The sequence below is a fragment of the Ursus arctos genome, unplaced genomic scaffold, assembly GCF_023065955.2.
Source record: "Ursus arctos isolate Adak ecotype North America unplaced genomic scaffold, UrsArc2.0 scaffold_20, whole genome shotgun sequence".
Taxonomy (NCBI): Eukaryota; Metazoa; Chordata; class Mammalia; order Carnivora; family Ursidae; genus Ursus; species Ursus arctos.
The window spans coordinates 50393945-50407078 of record NW_026622875.1 but is presented as its reverse complement, the minus strand read 5'-3'; the positions used below and the strand labels follow the sequence as shown (position 1 = coordinate 50407078).

Here is a 13134-nt window from a genome sequence, read left to right as displayed (position 1 = left end):
ACAACCTAGATAAGTTTAAGAGGGAATTCAGTAGGTGATAATTTGGAGGCCTTACATGTCCAGCATGGGCTTTGTTTCACCCTCCAAATGAATGCTACCTTGTGGGGTGCCTGGGTGGCTCAGTCACTTAAGCATCTGACTTTGGCTTGGGTCCTGGGACCAAGCCCCGCATTGGGCTTCCTGCTCAGTGGGGAGCCTGCTTCTCCCTCTCCCCCTGCTCCTCCCCACACTTGTGCTCTCCCTCGCTCCCTCTCTCTCTCTCAAATAAATAAATAATCTTTTTTAAAAAAAAAAGAATGCTACCTTGTTTGGGCAAAGGACTCTAACTTCAAAATACTTTCCCTCAGCCACCTTGAAAATACGGTTCCATAATCGTCTGGCCCTTAGTGCTGCCCACGAGAAGCCCAGGGCCCACTTCTCACTCCTCCTTCTGCTAAAGCTGGAAAGGCGCTGCCCTTTAGGGACTCCACTGCTATGTGGCATTGCGTTTCTTTTTTATTTTTCCTTTTCTGTGCCTATTGTGTTGCCAGAGGTTACCTGGGGCACTGCCCCACTCTGCCCTCCAAAACCAAAGCCCAAGCTAAGTCCAAGCACACTGGTCCTCACCCCGAGGTGTCTTAGCCACTTCACATCTGTTCTTCCCAGCTGTGTACGGGCTGAACCTCACACATAGGCGGTCTCTGAATGAGTGGACAAGGGACCAGTGTCTTTTGATTGGTCTCTCTGCTGCCCACCCCATTCCCATGCAGCTCTGACGTGAGATATCCCAGCATCTACTTGGAAGCTGGGCCTCGTGTCTTCCCTGGGCCCTGCCTCACTTGCAGTGGTCCTGTGTTTCCCTGCCTCTCTGATACTACTCCAACTGCCTAGAAATTCCTCGCTTTTCCTGCCCACCGATGGCAGCCTTCCCTCCTTTCCAGCCCTGCGCTCATTTGCTTGGGGAGTATTTATTGAGTGCCTCGGGCATGCAGGAGGTGTGCGAGGCTCCAGGGCTCTTCTGGAGACCCAGTCCCTGGCTTCACAGAGCTTCTGGCTCAGCAAGGGAGGGACCTTCAATCTGTGGCCAGAAATTGCATGAAGTCTGTGAGGACAGCAGATGGTACTTAGGGATGGAGGGTTAGGGAGCCTCCAAACAAGTGACACTGTGAGCTGCAGCTTCTCTGAGAAGAGCGCAGGTCCGTGAAGAGAGGAGGCCGGGACACTCGACACAGTGAAAAGGCTCTGAGGTAGAAGGAATCATAAGCAGCCTGGGGTGGCTTCAGTGCAGTGAGCCATGGGGAGTGGAGCCAGGTGTGGGAGGAGAGGCAGGCAAGTCCTCCTGTCAGGCGCCGGCGGGGGTGGGGTGGGGTGCGGGTTAGCCGCCCTGCTGTGACAGGTGCTGTCTCAATGAGCAAGACAAACTAGGGCCTGCTGGGGCGGGGTCTGCACATCAAATTTCTCTCTTCTCTCTCTCTCTTTTTCTTTATCAGTTTTACCGAGGCACAATTTATATGACATCAAAGTCACCCAATTTTAAGTGTACAACTCAGTGATTTTTTAGTAAATTTACTGAGCTGTGCAACCATCACCATAATCCCATTTTAGAATATTTTATCACCCCAGAGATAAGATGCTATTTTCAGTTAATGTCTTCATTTGCAACATGCACTGATGTGAAATGAGCTTTCCCTTCTAGGCCTTGCAGCTGGAACAGACGTGCCCTTTTCAGAGGTTGTGAAGTTAGCCCCAAATCCCAGATTAGCTGCTACCCCAACTGCAGGAGCTTCTCAGGTGAGAGACCATCAGGATTTGGTCATAGCCTTTGCATTGTGAAAACCAGCTATAGTTAACTCTTGAACAACACAGGGGTGACAGGTGCCGATCCCCTTGCAGACACGAAAATGTACATATAACTTTGACTCCTACTGTTGACCAGAAGCCTTACTGATAACATAGTCAATTAACACATATTATATATATTGCGTGCATTATATACTGTATTATTATAATCAAATAAACTAGAGAAAAGAAACTGTCAAGAAAATAATAAGCAAAATACATTTACCATCTACTCTATCGAAAAAAATCCACCTGTAAGTGGACCTGCACAGTTCAAACCCGTGATGTCCAAGGTCAACTGTAGGTTCCTTTTTCCAAAAGGTAAGTTTTGCTCTGTCACTTAATGTTAAAGTTGATGTGTTCGACTAATGGGGAAATCCTACTTTTTTGTTTTTAATTGTCAAGGAAACAGCAAAAGGAGCCAGGTTGTCAACTGAAATTCACAGATATGGCTGATTTTATAGCCCCGGGTGTCAGCTAGATTGCTGGGTATAGCTCCAGTGTTCCATATGCCTCAGGACGGGCCTTACATTTCACAGGTTACAGAAGGCACAGAAAGACTCTGTCACTGAAGCGTAAGACGTGCTGCGTTTCCAGCCCTCAGATCTAAAGTGTGGATCCAAGACAGGTGTACAGTCCTCCAGGCCAGGAAATCCCTGTGAAGGCAGACCTCGCTTGTTACAGCGTGGGTTCTCTGGAAAGCAGACCCTGAGATGCTGATTAGGGTACAGGAGATTTTTTTGGGGTGCTCTTGGGATCTGCAACTGTGGAGGGGGAAACGAGGAGGCAGGACGGGGCGGAGGAAAGAGGTGAGCCACAGGGCCATCTCTGTGGAGCCCTCAGCCAGTCCTAGAGGAAGTTCTGAAGCTGGGCTGACTCTGAACTTTAACCTAGCTGGGGTAGGGGGCCAAGCCACGATACCTCATGTCAGCCAGTGTCTGTATGCAGGCCACCCCGCAATGGGGTAAGGCGGCGCTCTCCAGCCAAGGCAATCCCCAAAGGGGGCCGTCAGCTGAGGGCTGGGAGAATAAGGTCTTCATTCTTGAAGGGCAATCTGGGTGGTATGCCACAGCATACACCACACCTGCGTTCCTGTTTGCAGCCCAGCAGCAGGGCTGCGCAGACAGGGGGCATTATTACCGATGTAGCAGGCCGCACGAGCTTCGTGCTTGCATCAGACTTCCTTGGCACTGAAGTGCCATGGGACGATGCGGAGTGGGCCCATGGGGATACCGTGCACACACTGTGCGTCACAGCTGAGTGACCCCAAGCTTAGGAAACTCCCGAGTTATAAAGGAGCTGCAGGCAGATCTGCCCAACCTTTGCCCTCAAGGGAGACATTATCTATACTAGCCTGGTCAGCAAATAAATTTCCCTCTGCTCCAGAGGACAGCTCTATTTCTATCTTCCAATGCTGTTTGCTGTATAAACATTGAAAAGATAGTCTGCAACAAAAGCTGTCACCAGGCATGTAGAAACAGCATGGAGAATTGTCTCCCAACATATCTGGGAGCAGAAGCTCCCAGTTTCCAGGTGACCACAAAACCCACACATGTAGGTGTCACCAAGCTTCTGTTACTTTGTCCTTATGTTGTGTGTCCTTGCCTTTAAGAGCTCAATGCAGGAGGAAGATCGCAAACTGCTATAAAGGGCCTTGGGGTTTTCATTCTTATCCTGCCTTTCCTTCACCATGTGACCTTCACGTGACCTTGAGCAGCATTTCTCATCTCTGAGCCTGTTTCTTCATCTTTGAGGTGGGGATAACATCTGGTCCTGCCTACTTTTAACCCACTAACTGTGAGCTTAAAAAGACTCCTTGACTAGAATGGCTTTATTATGTAACAAGAAGTCTGAAGGTAGTTGTGGGACGGGTCAGTGGTTCCACAGTGTCAGGGCTCTGGGTCATAGTTCCTGCAGTTCTGCAGATCAGCAGCGGACAATGGGAACATGAGAACCACCTATGTCATTTACAGTTTTCTAGTAGTCTCATTCAAAAAAAATAATAAAAAGTAAAAAAAATAAATGACTAACTTTAAAGATATTTTTTATCTAATCCAGTATGTCTGAAATACTGCCATTTCAACAGATAATCAATCAGAAAAATTGCTAATGTGCTATTTTACATTCCTCTTTTTTTGTATGAAGCTTTTGAAATCCGATGTGCATTTTAGACTTGTAGCACCAGTCCCATTTCAAGTGCTCCCAGGCATGTACGACTCATGGCTACTGTGTTGGGTAGCATAGCTGTAGCTGTGCTCCCGGCGATCACAGGATGTTTGCAGCTGCTCCAAACATCCCGCTCCCCCACTCCTGTATCCTGCCGGGAGGGAGAGCATGGCATTGGGCAGCCCCTCCTCATACACTTCTTGCTCCTCAGGGAGAGAATCTTGGCTTATTCCTCTCAACTCTCCGACCAGACTGCCACTTGGTCATATGGTCATCCTTGGTTGTAAGAAAGTCTGGGGTAGGTTCTGGCTCTTTTGTCCTCTAGAAGGAGACCCATAAGGGAGAAGGTAGTTGGGGAAAGCTTTAGGGCAGCAGACAGTTGCACCTGTCTCCTTATCGGTAGCAAACACTCTGTGTGTGTACCACCACCTTCCCTGGCTCGCCCATGACCAAAGTCACTAAAGGCTCCTGGAACTCTGTACCCTTCAACCCAAGTGTAACCTCAGAATCCTTCATACCACCAGGTTGCAAGCAGAAACAGTCCGTCTTTGACTGTTGGTGTAATAACCTATTGGAGGACTGGTTTGTAAACTCCTCAGGATCAGGGGAGCATCCTCTGTGTTCTCTCTATGGCATGTATAACAGTGGTTGTACTCAAGTGGAAACTCAAAACTGGACCAGTGTTTTCTCTCGGCTCAGCTGAATATTGCCGTTTTCTCCTGACAGAGGACCCAAGCTCCCCGTGAGTTCTCTGTTCTCTGTCACCTTCATGGAGCTGCCCCAGATGCACCAAGAGTGGGCCCTGGGTGCATCATCAGTTACTAGAGTACTTGACTTTGGAGCTAATTAAGCCAAATGAAGGCGTGGGATTGGCATGAGCCAGTAGTGACGTTTGTGAGTCGCGAGGAAATCTCAGTCCCTTGGTCTTAAGTGCTGCTTGTCTAAAAGACACCATGTGCTTACCTGAAGTGCCCACATTTCTTGGGCAAGACTTACAGAGTCACAGGTGAAAACAGCTTTAAAACAAAAAAAGGGAGGAAGGAAGGTTAAGAATGTGAGGTTGTGAGGGGCCCCTGGCTGGATCAGTCAGTGGAGAATGGGGCTCTTGATCTCGGGGTTCTGAGTTTGAGCCCCACATTGGGTATAGAGATTAGTCAAAAATAAAATCTTTAAAAAAACCTTTTCCCTTATTGGTTTTTGCTTTTGGTTGATCACCCAGCACACTATACATATAATTTTGTAGTCCGCTTTTTTAAAAAACACTACAGTACAACATGGGTATTTATGTTCTTAAAAATGAGCATATGCATTATTTTTAATGACTGCATAATATTCTGTCTGGCTAATGAGCCATAATTTCTTTGTGCATTTTATATGTCTTAGAGCAGTTGCTTCTAGTTTTTTAATTACTATAATTGAAATTATGTGGGTAAAAGGTTAACAAAACCGTTTCCTATTCTGCATGAGAATTTGAACATTAGTTAAATTTCTAGTTCTGCTTCCTTTGGAATGTCAACAGTATTACTCTGCAACATTGCTTGTGTAAAAATGGCCTTTAATTAGGGCACTGCATCTGGAGTGGGAAAACCATATAGGCCTGATGGGAAGTCATATTTAGGGCTTCCCTGAGTCCAGTGACGTCTTATGGGCGTGTGTCTTGCCTATGGAGTTGTCATAAGAGATACTCCTGTGGGGCATGAGGTTTCAAAGCCAGGGTGGTTCTTGCACCTGTATGACATGGATTTCATCTCCTTGCATCTGAGCTGTAACATGGGGGGGCAGGGAGACCCTTTCCTGGACACTTGTGCAAACTGCTATAAGGACCGCTATGAGGTCTTTCATTGAAGAGAAGCACCTGCCGCCACTGTACCAACAGGTATGTTTCTCCAGTGTATCCTGTTGAAGGCCAGGGTGTGGCCCATGGTAGTCTTAGGAGACTGGATGGTTAGTGGTGTCTAAGAAGACCCTTAGTAGGCCTGGCACCCTACATTTAGGACGGTTTCCATAGGAGAGCCTTGCAGAAGTAGAATAACTGGGTCAAGGGCTATGGGCATTTTCAAGCCCTTTAATACCAACATACAGTCAAGTTGATTTCCAGAAGGGTTGCACCACCAACTTCACCAGCTGTGCGACAAGACGGCATTTCCAGGTACCTTCAAGAGAATTTTTTAAAATGTTGTAGATTTGTTAACGAATTTTTTGGCCCTAATTTGCATTTTTTTAAAAATCTTAAACCGTAGGTTTGAGAACTGCTAGCTTTTCCTCTTTTGTGAATTGATGCTCCCTTTCTTTTGCCCAGCACAAACACTTACATTGCAAGTAAATGGGATGCTAAATTTTAAAATTCCAAGTTGCAAAGAGATGAGAAGCACCCCTCCCTCCCCATTCTAAACTGCTCTTTCTGCCCCTCCAGGTCTACGAGGCCCTTCTCCCTCGATATGCCAAGCTTGAGCAGAGAATCCTGTCCCAGATCCGGGGCCTCCGGAGTGAATGCCTCAGGCCCAGGCACCCCTGTTAACCCTTCCTGCCCAGGCTCACTGATCCCACTTCGAGACGTGCTTCCGGATAGCAGGGATCCTCTTCCCTGTCCTAAGTGACTCTGCCTGCCCACCTGACTCCTTGTGGTGCTCCAGCCCTGCCCGGGACCACCTGAAACCCACCTTAGCACATCTTCCTCAACATAAATGTGCTGCTTCTGATTCCGTGCCCTTGTGCCTGGGGCAGGAAAGCATCCGTCTTTTCCTGTCCTTTATCTCAGGAGGCAAGATAAAACAGTCAGCCTTGGATATGTCCAGTAAAAACTGTGACTTTCCCCCTTTCAAATGCAGAAGTAAAGCCAATACAGGGACCTAAATCAGCAGAACAGGGGAGACAAAGCTGTCCCCCAGACCCCCACCCCAGCAATCTCTTCCCCAACTCTTCTTTGACTACTCCTCAAACTGTAACCCATAGCCACCTGCCCCCCCCCCGTACTGTGGGCCTGCAGTCCATCCTCCCCCACCTAACCCTGACTCCCTCAGCTGCTTTTTCCCTCCTCATTTCAGTGTTTGAAGGGCTTCCTAGTATCTTCCTTTCTTGCCTTCCCCTTGCTCACCCCTCCTTCAAGTTTTTGCCCTTCTCACCTTCCAGCATCTGCCCCCTTGTCCTCCGTGATCTCTCCTCCCACCTCATGCCCACCTTTTGTAACTCATACCTCCCACCCAAAAAGCTTGACAGGCTTCATGACCAAGCTTCCTGTCCCCTCTCATCGGCTCTGCCCACAGGCTGCCTGACTTCCTGGCACACCAGACCACTTGCAGAGGCCTTCTCCCAGATAGTACAAGGTAGCACCTCCCTCCTTCCATCCCTTCCTTCAGGGAGAATTTCTCTAATCTGGATTTTGTTGATTCTATTTCCGGAGTGTCATTTAACATATCCTCTATCTTATCTGTATTTCCTATAAATTGGTGATTTGATCTAATACAGAGCTTCTTAACCTCAGTACTATTGACATTTGGGGCTGGATAAGTTTTGGTTGTGGGAGGCAGCAGGGTCACTGGCCTCAACCCACCAGATGCCATTAGCTCGCCCTCCCCAAGTCAAGACAATCCAAAATGTCTCCAGGCATTGCCACATTATCTCCTGGTGGGGATGAGAAGGCAAAATTGCCCCTGGTTCATAACCACTGACTTAGAGGCTTGTTCTGATGCACATGTAATTATTTCCCTTTTTATGGAGGCACATATGTCTGGTTTTCTCTCATTTAGGGGATGTTCACGCCTAGTGCCATTAGTTCACTACGGATACAATTTTGTTATTCCTCTTCATTTATTACCCAGGATTCTTCTATGTGAGAGACATTCCCTATCCAATTACCCAAAAGAGCTGGGAGAGGCTAGATAAATAGATTCTTTCCTCTGTTTACCAGTTTTCAAAATAATGGGTTGATTCCCAAGCATCCTCTAACAGCAAGTAGGTTTTTATTTTTAGTGTCAATGTGATACATTTAATATATTTTATGTATTTTAATCCATTACAGTAATTATTTCAATCCTTGCCTTTTTTGATAGTCATTCTCTCCAGCGTTTCTCCTGCTTTCCTGATCTTTCATTCCTTCTTCTTTACTGGTAGTAATGTGCTGTGTAGTCCTTAATTATTGCTGGGCCCCAAATTTTTATCCTCATCCCTCTTTCTCTCCCATTCTGTCCTCTCTTGTTGGTTGATTTTGTCTCTTCGTGGGTTTCAACCACTATTTATATGCCAGGAACACCCAGATCTATGTTTCTATCCAGAACTCTCCTTGGATCTATCAGAATTCTCAGAAGGGTACTTCAGACTCCACTTCTCTTCCCTTGCCTTTCCCCAAACCTCCTCCTCTCATGTTCCTGTTTCAGTGAACTGGCACTACCCTTCATCCATCCTTCACTGAAGAACCCAAACCCCAAATACAGATGTCCTCCCCCTTTCCCATGTCAGATCAGTCACCAAGTGAGTTTGGTTATTCCTTTGTTAACTCCTAAAGCAGTTCCTTTCTCTCCTTCCCTCCTGTTTTACTTTGGACCCCTTTATTCCTTGCTCAAATTATCACAAAGCCTAGAGATAAAGTCCAGATCTGCTTCCTGCAGAATCCCCCAAATTTTACCTCTGCTGCAGGCCCTTGCCTAAATTGGAACTTCAGTCAAAACAGATTACTTGTAGTTTCCACCCAGAATAGAAAAATGCTGCAAACCAGGTTTGAGACCTGGTCGATCAGGCCAGTGGATAGGGAAATGTCAAAGGAAGAGGTTTAGAAAATGAGTGGGACCAGCGCATCACTTCTGAGAGAGATGAAGTCATCTTGAAAGGAAGTGGTGTCCCTAGCAGGCTTGGTGGATGAAAGGGGAAAAGAAAGCAGAAAGCTGAAGATAACAACCTATCAATAGCAAGTCAAAGATTCAGAAGAAAATGGACAACTTCCCCACCCCTACTACCTAGACATTACTTATTAAAGAAATTTTACAACATTGACCAACAGAAGAAGATTCTCTTGGACCAGGAAATGGAGAAAGCCATTCAATCAATCCATTTCCCATTTTACTTCTGCCCCCATAAAGTTGCCTGTTATTGCAAGCATGTCAACATAAATAGCACAAGGAATTATTCACTGTGTATACAAATAAAGGAAGAAAATAAAGTGAGAATCATAACTTTTCAAGCTGATCAAATACTGCAAAATAAAGAGAACAAAAGAGAGTAAACTGTAACAACTCTCCAACATGAATTCTTAAATAAATTTTGAAACAGTTGTGGATATGAAAGATACCACAGTTCAGAATTAAAACTCAGAATAAAAATGAAAAAGCAACAGGGATATGTGAAGAGAGAAATGACCAAGCTTGGGAAACGATTTGAACAAAAAATTAAAATCATCATAGATATGAAGACAAAATTACAACATATTCAAATAAAAATAAAGATGACTACAAGTACAGTAAAGCATATAGAACTTGGGAATGACAAAAGCTAAGACAGCAAAAAATACAGAGGAAGAGCTGAAAAGGTCCACAACGAAAATAATAGGTAAAGAAGAAGTAACACAGGCAAAAGCCACCAAAAAAGGCAGGCAGAAGCCACCAAAAAAGAAGACAGTGGAATTGCTTAATACTTAAAACTGCCCCAGGAGAGGGACACCTGGGTGGCTCAGCTGGTTAAGTGTCTGCCTTTGGCTCAGGTCCCGGGATCAAGTCCTGCATCAGGCTCTCTGCTCAGCGGAGAGCCTGCTTTGCCCTCTGCCTGCCACTCCCCCCTGCTTGTGCTCTCTCTCTCTCTGACAAATAAATAAATAAAATCTTTTTTTTAATTGCCCCAGGAGAAATTTCTGAAAAAGCAAAAAGAAGACCTAAATCTTTGTCTTGAAAGGGCCCCTTTGTTACATAGAAAAATTGACTCAAAATGATCAACTGAGATATATCCTAGCAAACTATTAAAATTTGAAGGTGAGGGAAAAAGTCCTCTAGGACAAAAGAACTAGTCTCTTACAAAGGAAAGGTCAGGTTGGCATCAGACTTCTCAAAAAGCAAGTGGCAGTGGAGCAATATTTTCAAGAAGTATAAAGGAAAAAAAAGGAACTAAGAATAAGTGTTTTGTATCAGCTAAGCTGTCCTTTAAGTATCAAGGATATATATAAGTTTTAATCGTATGAGAGCTCAGGAAATATTGTTCTCATAACACCTTAGGATCTTACTAAAAGACAAGCTTCAACCAACTAGGAGATGATTGGGGAACTTCAGCAAAAGGACTGGTGGTGAGCATTGAGTATCTTCAGTTTCAGATCTAAAGCCAGAATGAAAGAGGAGATAGGTGTGGAAGAATAGTATCAAATGATACTCTTTGAGAAGGTAGAAGTAACAATGAAAAAGAAGGGAGAGAGGAGGAGGACAGTACAAAGAGGTCTTTGTTGCAAAGGCCGTATGTATGAGGCAAAGAGTATCATTTAAAGTTAACAAACTAAATAGTTGGGGCTTAAGTAAGGAAAAAAGAGACAAAGAATTATATAAAGGTACAAAGATAATCACTAGAATAAAGATAGAAATCTCCTTCAATGCTCAAAGAAACAATAGTAAAGCCAATAAATCACATAGTGGAAAACATGCAGTGAATGTAGCATCTTACAATACAATAAATACATAATACAATAAATACAATACAATATAATAAATATATAATAAAAAATACAATAAATATATAATAAAAACAAGCATAGAGTCAAATTAACTAAAAGGCTCAACTCATGTATTAAAAAAGAAAGTTCAAAAATGAGCAAAGGGGCAAAAAGGCAAACAAAGAAACAGACTCTCTCTCTCTCTCTCTCTTTTTTTTTAAGTGGGCTCCACACCCAGCATGGAGTCCAATGCAGGGCTTGAATTCATGACCCTGAGATCAAGACCTGAGCTGAGATCAAATGTCGAATGCTTAACTGACTGAGCCACCCGGATGCCTCAAGAAACAGACTCTTTAACTATAGAGAAAAAACCAGAGGGGAGGTGAGTAGGAGGATGGGTGAAAAAAGGTGATGAGGATTAAGGAGTACACTTGTGATGAGCACAGGGTGATTGTATAGAAGTGTTGAATCACTATATTGTATACCTGAAACTAATATTAGGTTATGTATAAGTTAACATACATATATGTATGTTAACTAACTGGAATTTAAATAAAAATGTTAAAAAGTTCAGATTGGCTCACAAACCAGCATCTTATTATCTGTTATTTACAAGAGACACATCAATTGATCCTTAAAGGCTAAAAATTAGATGGGCAAAAATATACCAGACAAATACAAATCATAAAAAACAAGATTACAATACTGATATATGTATGACAAAGGTAGAATTCAGGAGAAAATTAGACAAATCAAAGAAAGACACTATAATGCTAAAAGCCACAATTCACAATGAAGGTATACTAGTTACAAATGTTACAGCCTCAATTATTTCATTTCTCAACATAAATGATTTTCTTTGATTTCGCCTTTAGATTCCAACAGAATCTATATATATTCTGAATATATATGGAACTTTCCATCTTATAATAAAGAATAATAATACATAATAGAGGATATACCTATTATTCTCACTCACAGAAATTGGCCATTTATTATATCATAAAGAAAACATCTATAATTTCCACAAAATAGAGATAATACAATCTTCTTTAATCAGAATGCAATAAAATGAGAAATTAGTAAAATATATATTTTTAAGTTGCACCTGGAGAAAGACTTTCTATGAATTACTCTTGGGGCAAAGGGGAAATACAAACCAAAATTTCAGAGCTTTTAAAAAAAGATTGATAATTAAATCTGTGAGAAATAATTAAAGCATTGATAGGTGAAATATAACTTTAAAATGCATTAACACTTGTCAACTATACTCAAAAAATTAAAAATACTGTAACATTGATGAAAGAGTAAAACTTAAAAATACAACTCAAAAGCAAAAAAAGAAGGACAAAACAAACAAAAGAAAGGGGTTGTAAGAAGAAATGATTAAATCACACATTAGGAAAACAGGAAAAATAAAATTAATGAAGAACATTTTGATTATTTGAAAAACAATTGGGGCACCTGGGTGGCCAGTCGGTTAAGCGTCCCACTCTTGATTTTGGCTCAGCTCATGATCTCAGGTTGTGAGATAGAGCCCCACATCAGGCTCTGTGCTCACCGCAGAGTCTGCTTATCCCTCTTCCTATGCCCTTCCCCCTGGTCGCACTCTCTCTCAAATAAATTTTTAAAAAATCTTAAAAAAAGAAAAAAGAAAAACAAAATAGATAAGTCACTAGCTAACTTAAGTAAAAGGGGGAGGAAGTAGAAATATTAAAAACAAAAATAATAGTGAAAAATTAACATGAAAACAAAATAATTTTTAATTTTAAGGACTATTTTGTACAACTCTGCAAATAATTTGGAAACCCAGATGAAATGGTAATGACCTAATGTACTAAAATAACTCCAGTAGAGAAAGTTTGAGTGCACTAATTTTCATAAAGGAAATAGAAAAGATTATCAAAGAGCTATAATAGGAAAAAGGCTCTAGGTCAGATGGTTTCACAGGAGGATTCTACCAAACCTTCCCTGTTCAGTTAATACCTTTGCTACATAATGTATTCCAGAACGTTGGAAAAGAAGAAACATTTCCAGATTTTTATGAAGCAAATATAAATAACATTGATCCCTAATACTAGGTTGCAAAAATAGCCCCAATTCTTCACTTATCCCTATATCCACGTACTTGGCCAGGAAGTTTTATTGTGGCCTCCCTCTCTGACTCTGGACTCAGCCATACAAGTTTGGTCAACGGTATTTTCACAAACAAGATTCAAGCATTTGCTTGGAAAGTCCTTAAGCAATTGAGCTTTCTCTCATTTTGCTCTCTGCCTCTATTATGAAATTTTTGTGTCTAACCTGCCTGACCAAAGCCATCCTGGGTCAGTCAAGGTAACTGACTGTCCCAGACATATGAGTCGGTCCAAGTGAGACAAGAAGCACTGCCCAGCCAAGTCCAACCTAAATCACCAGCTTACAGATTCATGAGCTAAATACACGTTTATTATTTTAAGATGTTGAGATTTAAAGTGATATTTACAGTAATAGATAACTGATACAGAAATTAGTGCCAAATCAAAAAACTAATA

The 13134-nt window shown here is 42.9% G+C and overlaps 1 protein-coding gene across 1 annotated transcript in view; it reads left to right on the top strand.

Annotated features, from left to right (window-relative positions):
• Positions 1–9806, top strand: part of XYLB (xylulokinase) — a 51981-nt gene extending 42175 nt beyond the window's left edge. The window contains exons 18-19 of the mRNA XM_048216144.2: positions 1676–1770; positions 6398–9806. Of these exons, the coding sequence (XP_048072101.1) occupies positions 1676–1770; positions 6398–6502 (200 nt within the window). The 3' untranslated portion in view covers positions 6503–9806. The remainder of the gene's footprint in view (positions 1–1675; positions 1771–6397) is intronic.
• The last annotated feature ends 3328 nt before the right edge of the window (positions 9807–13134 follow it).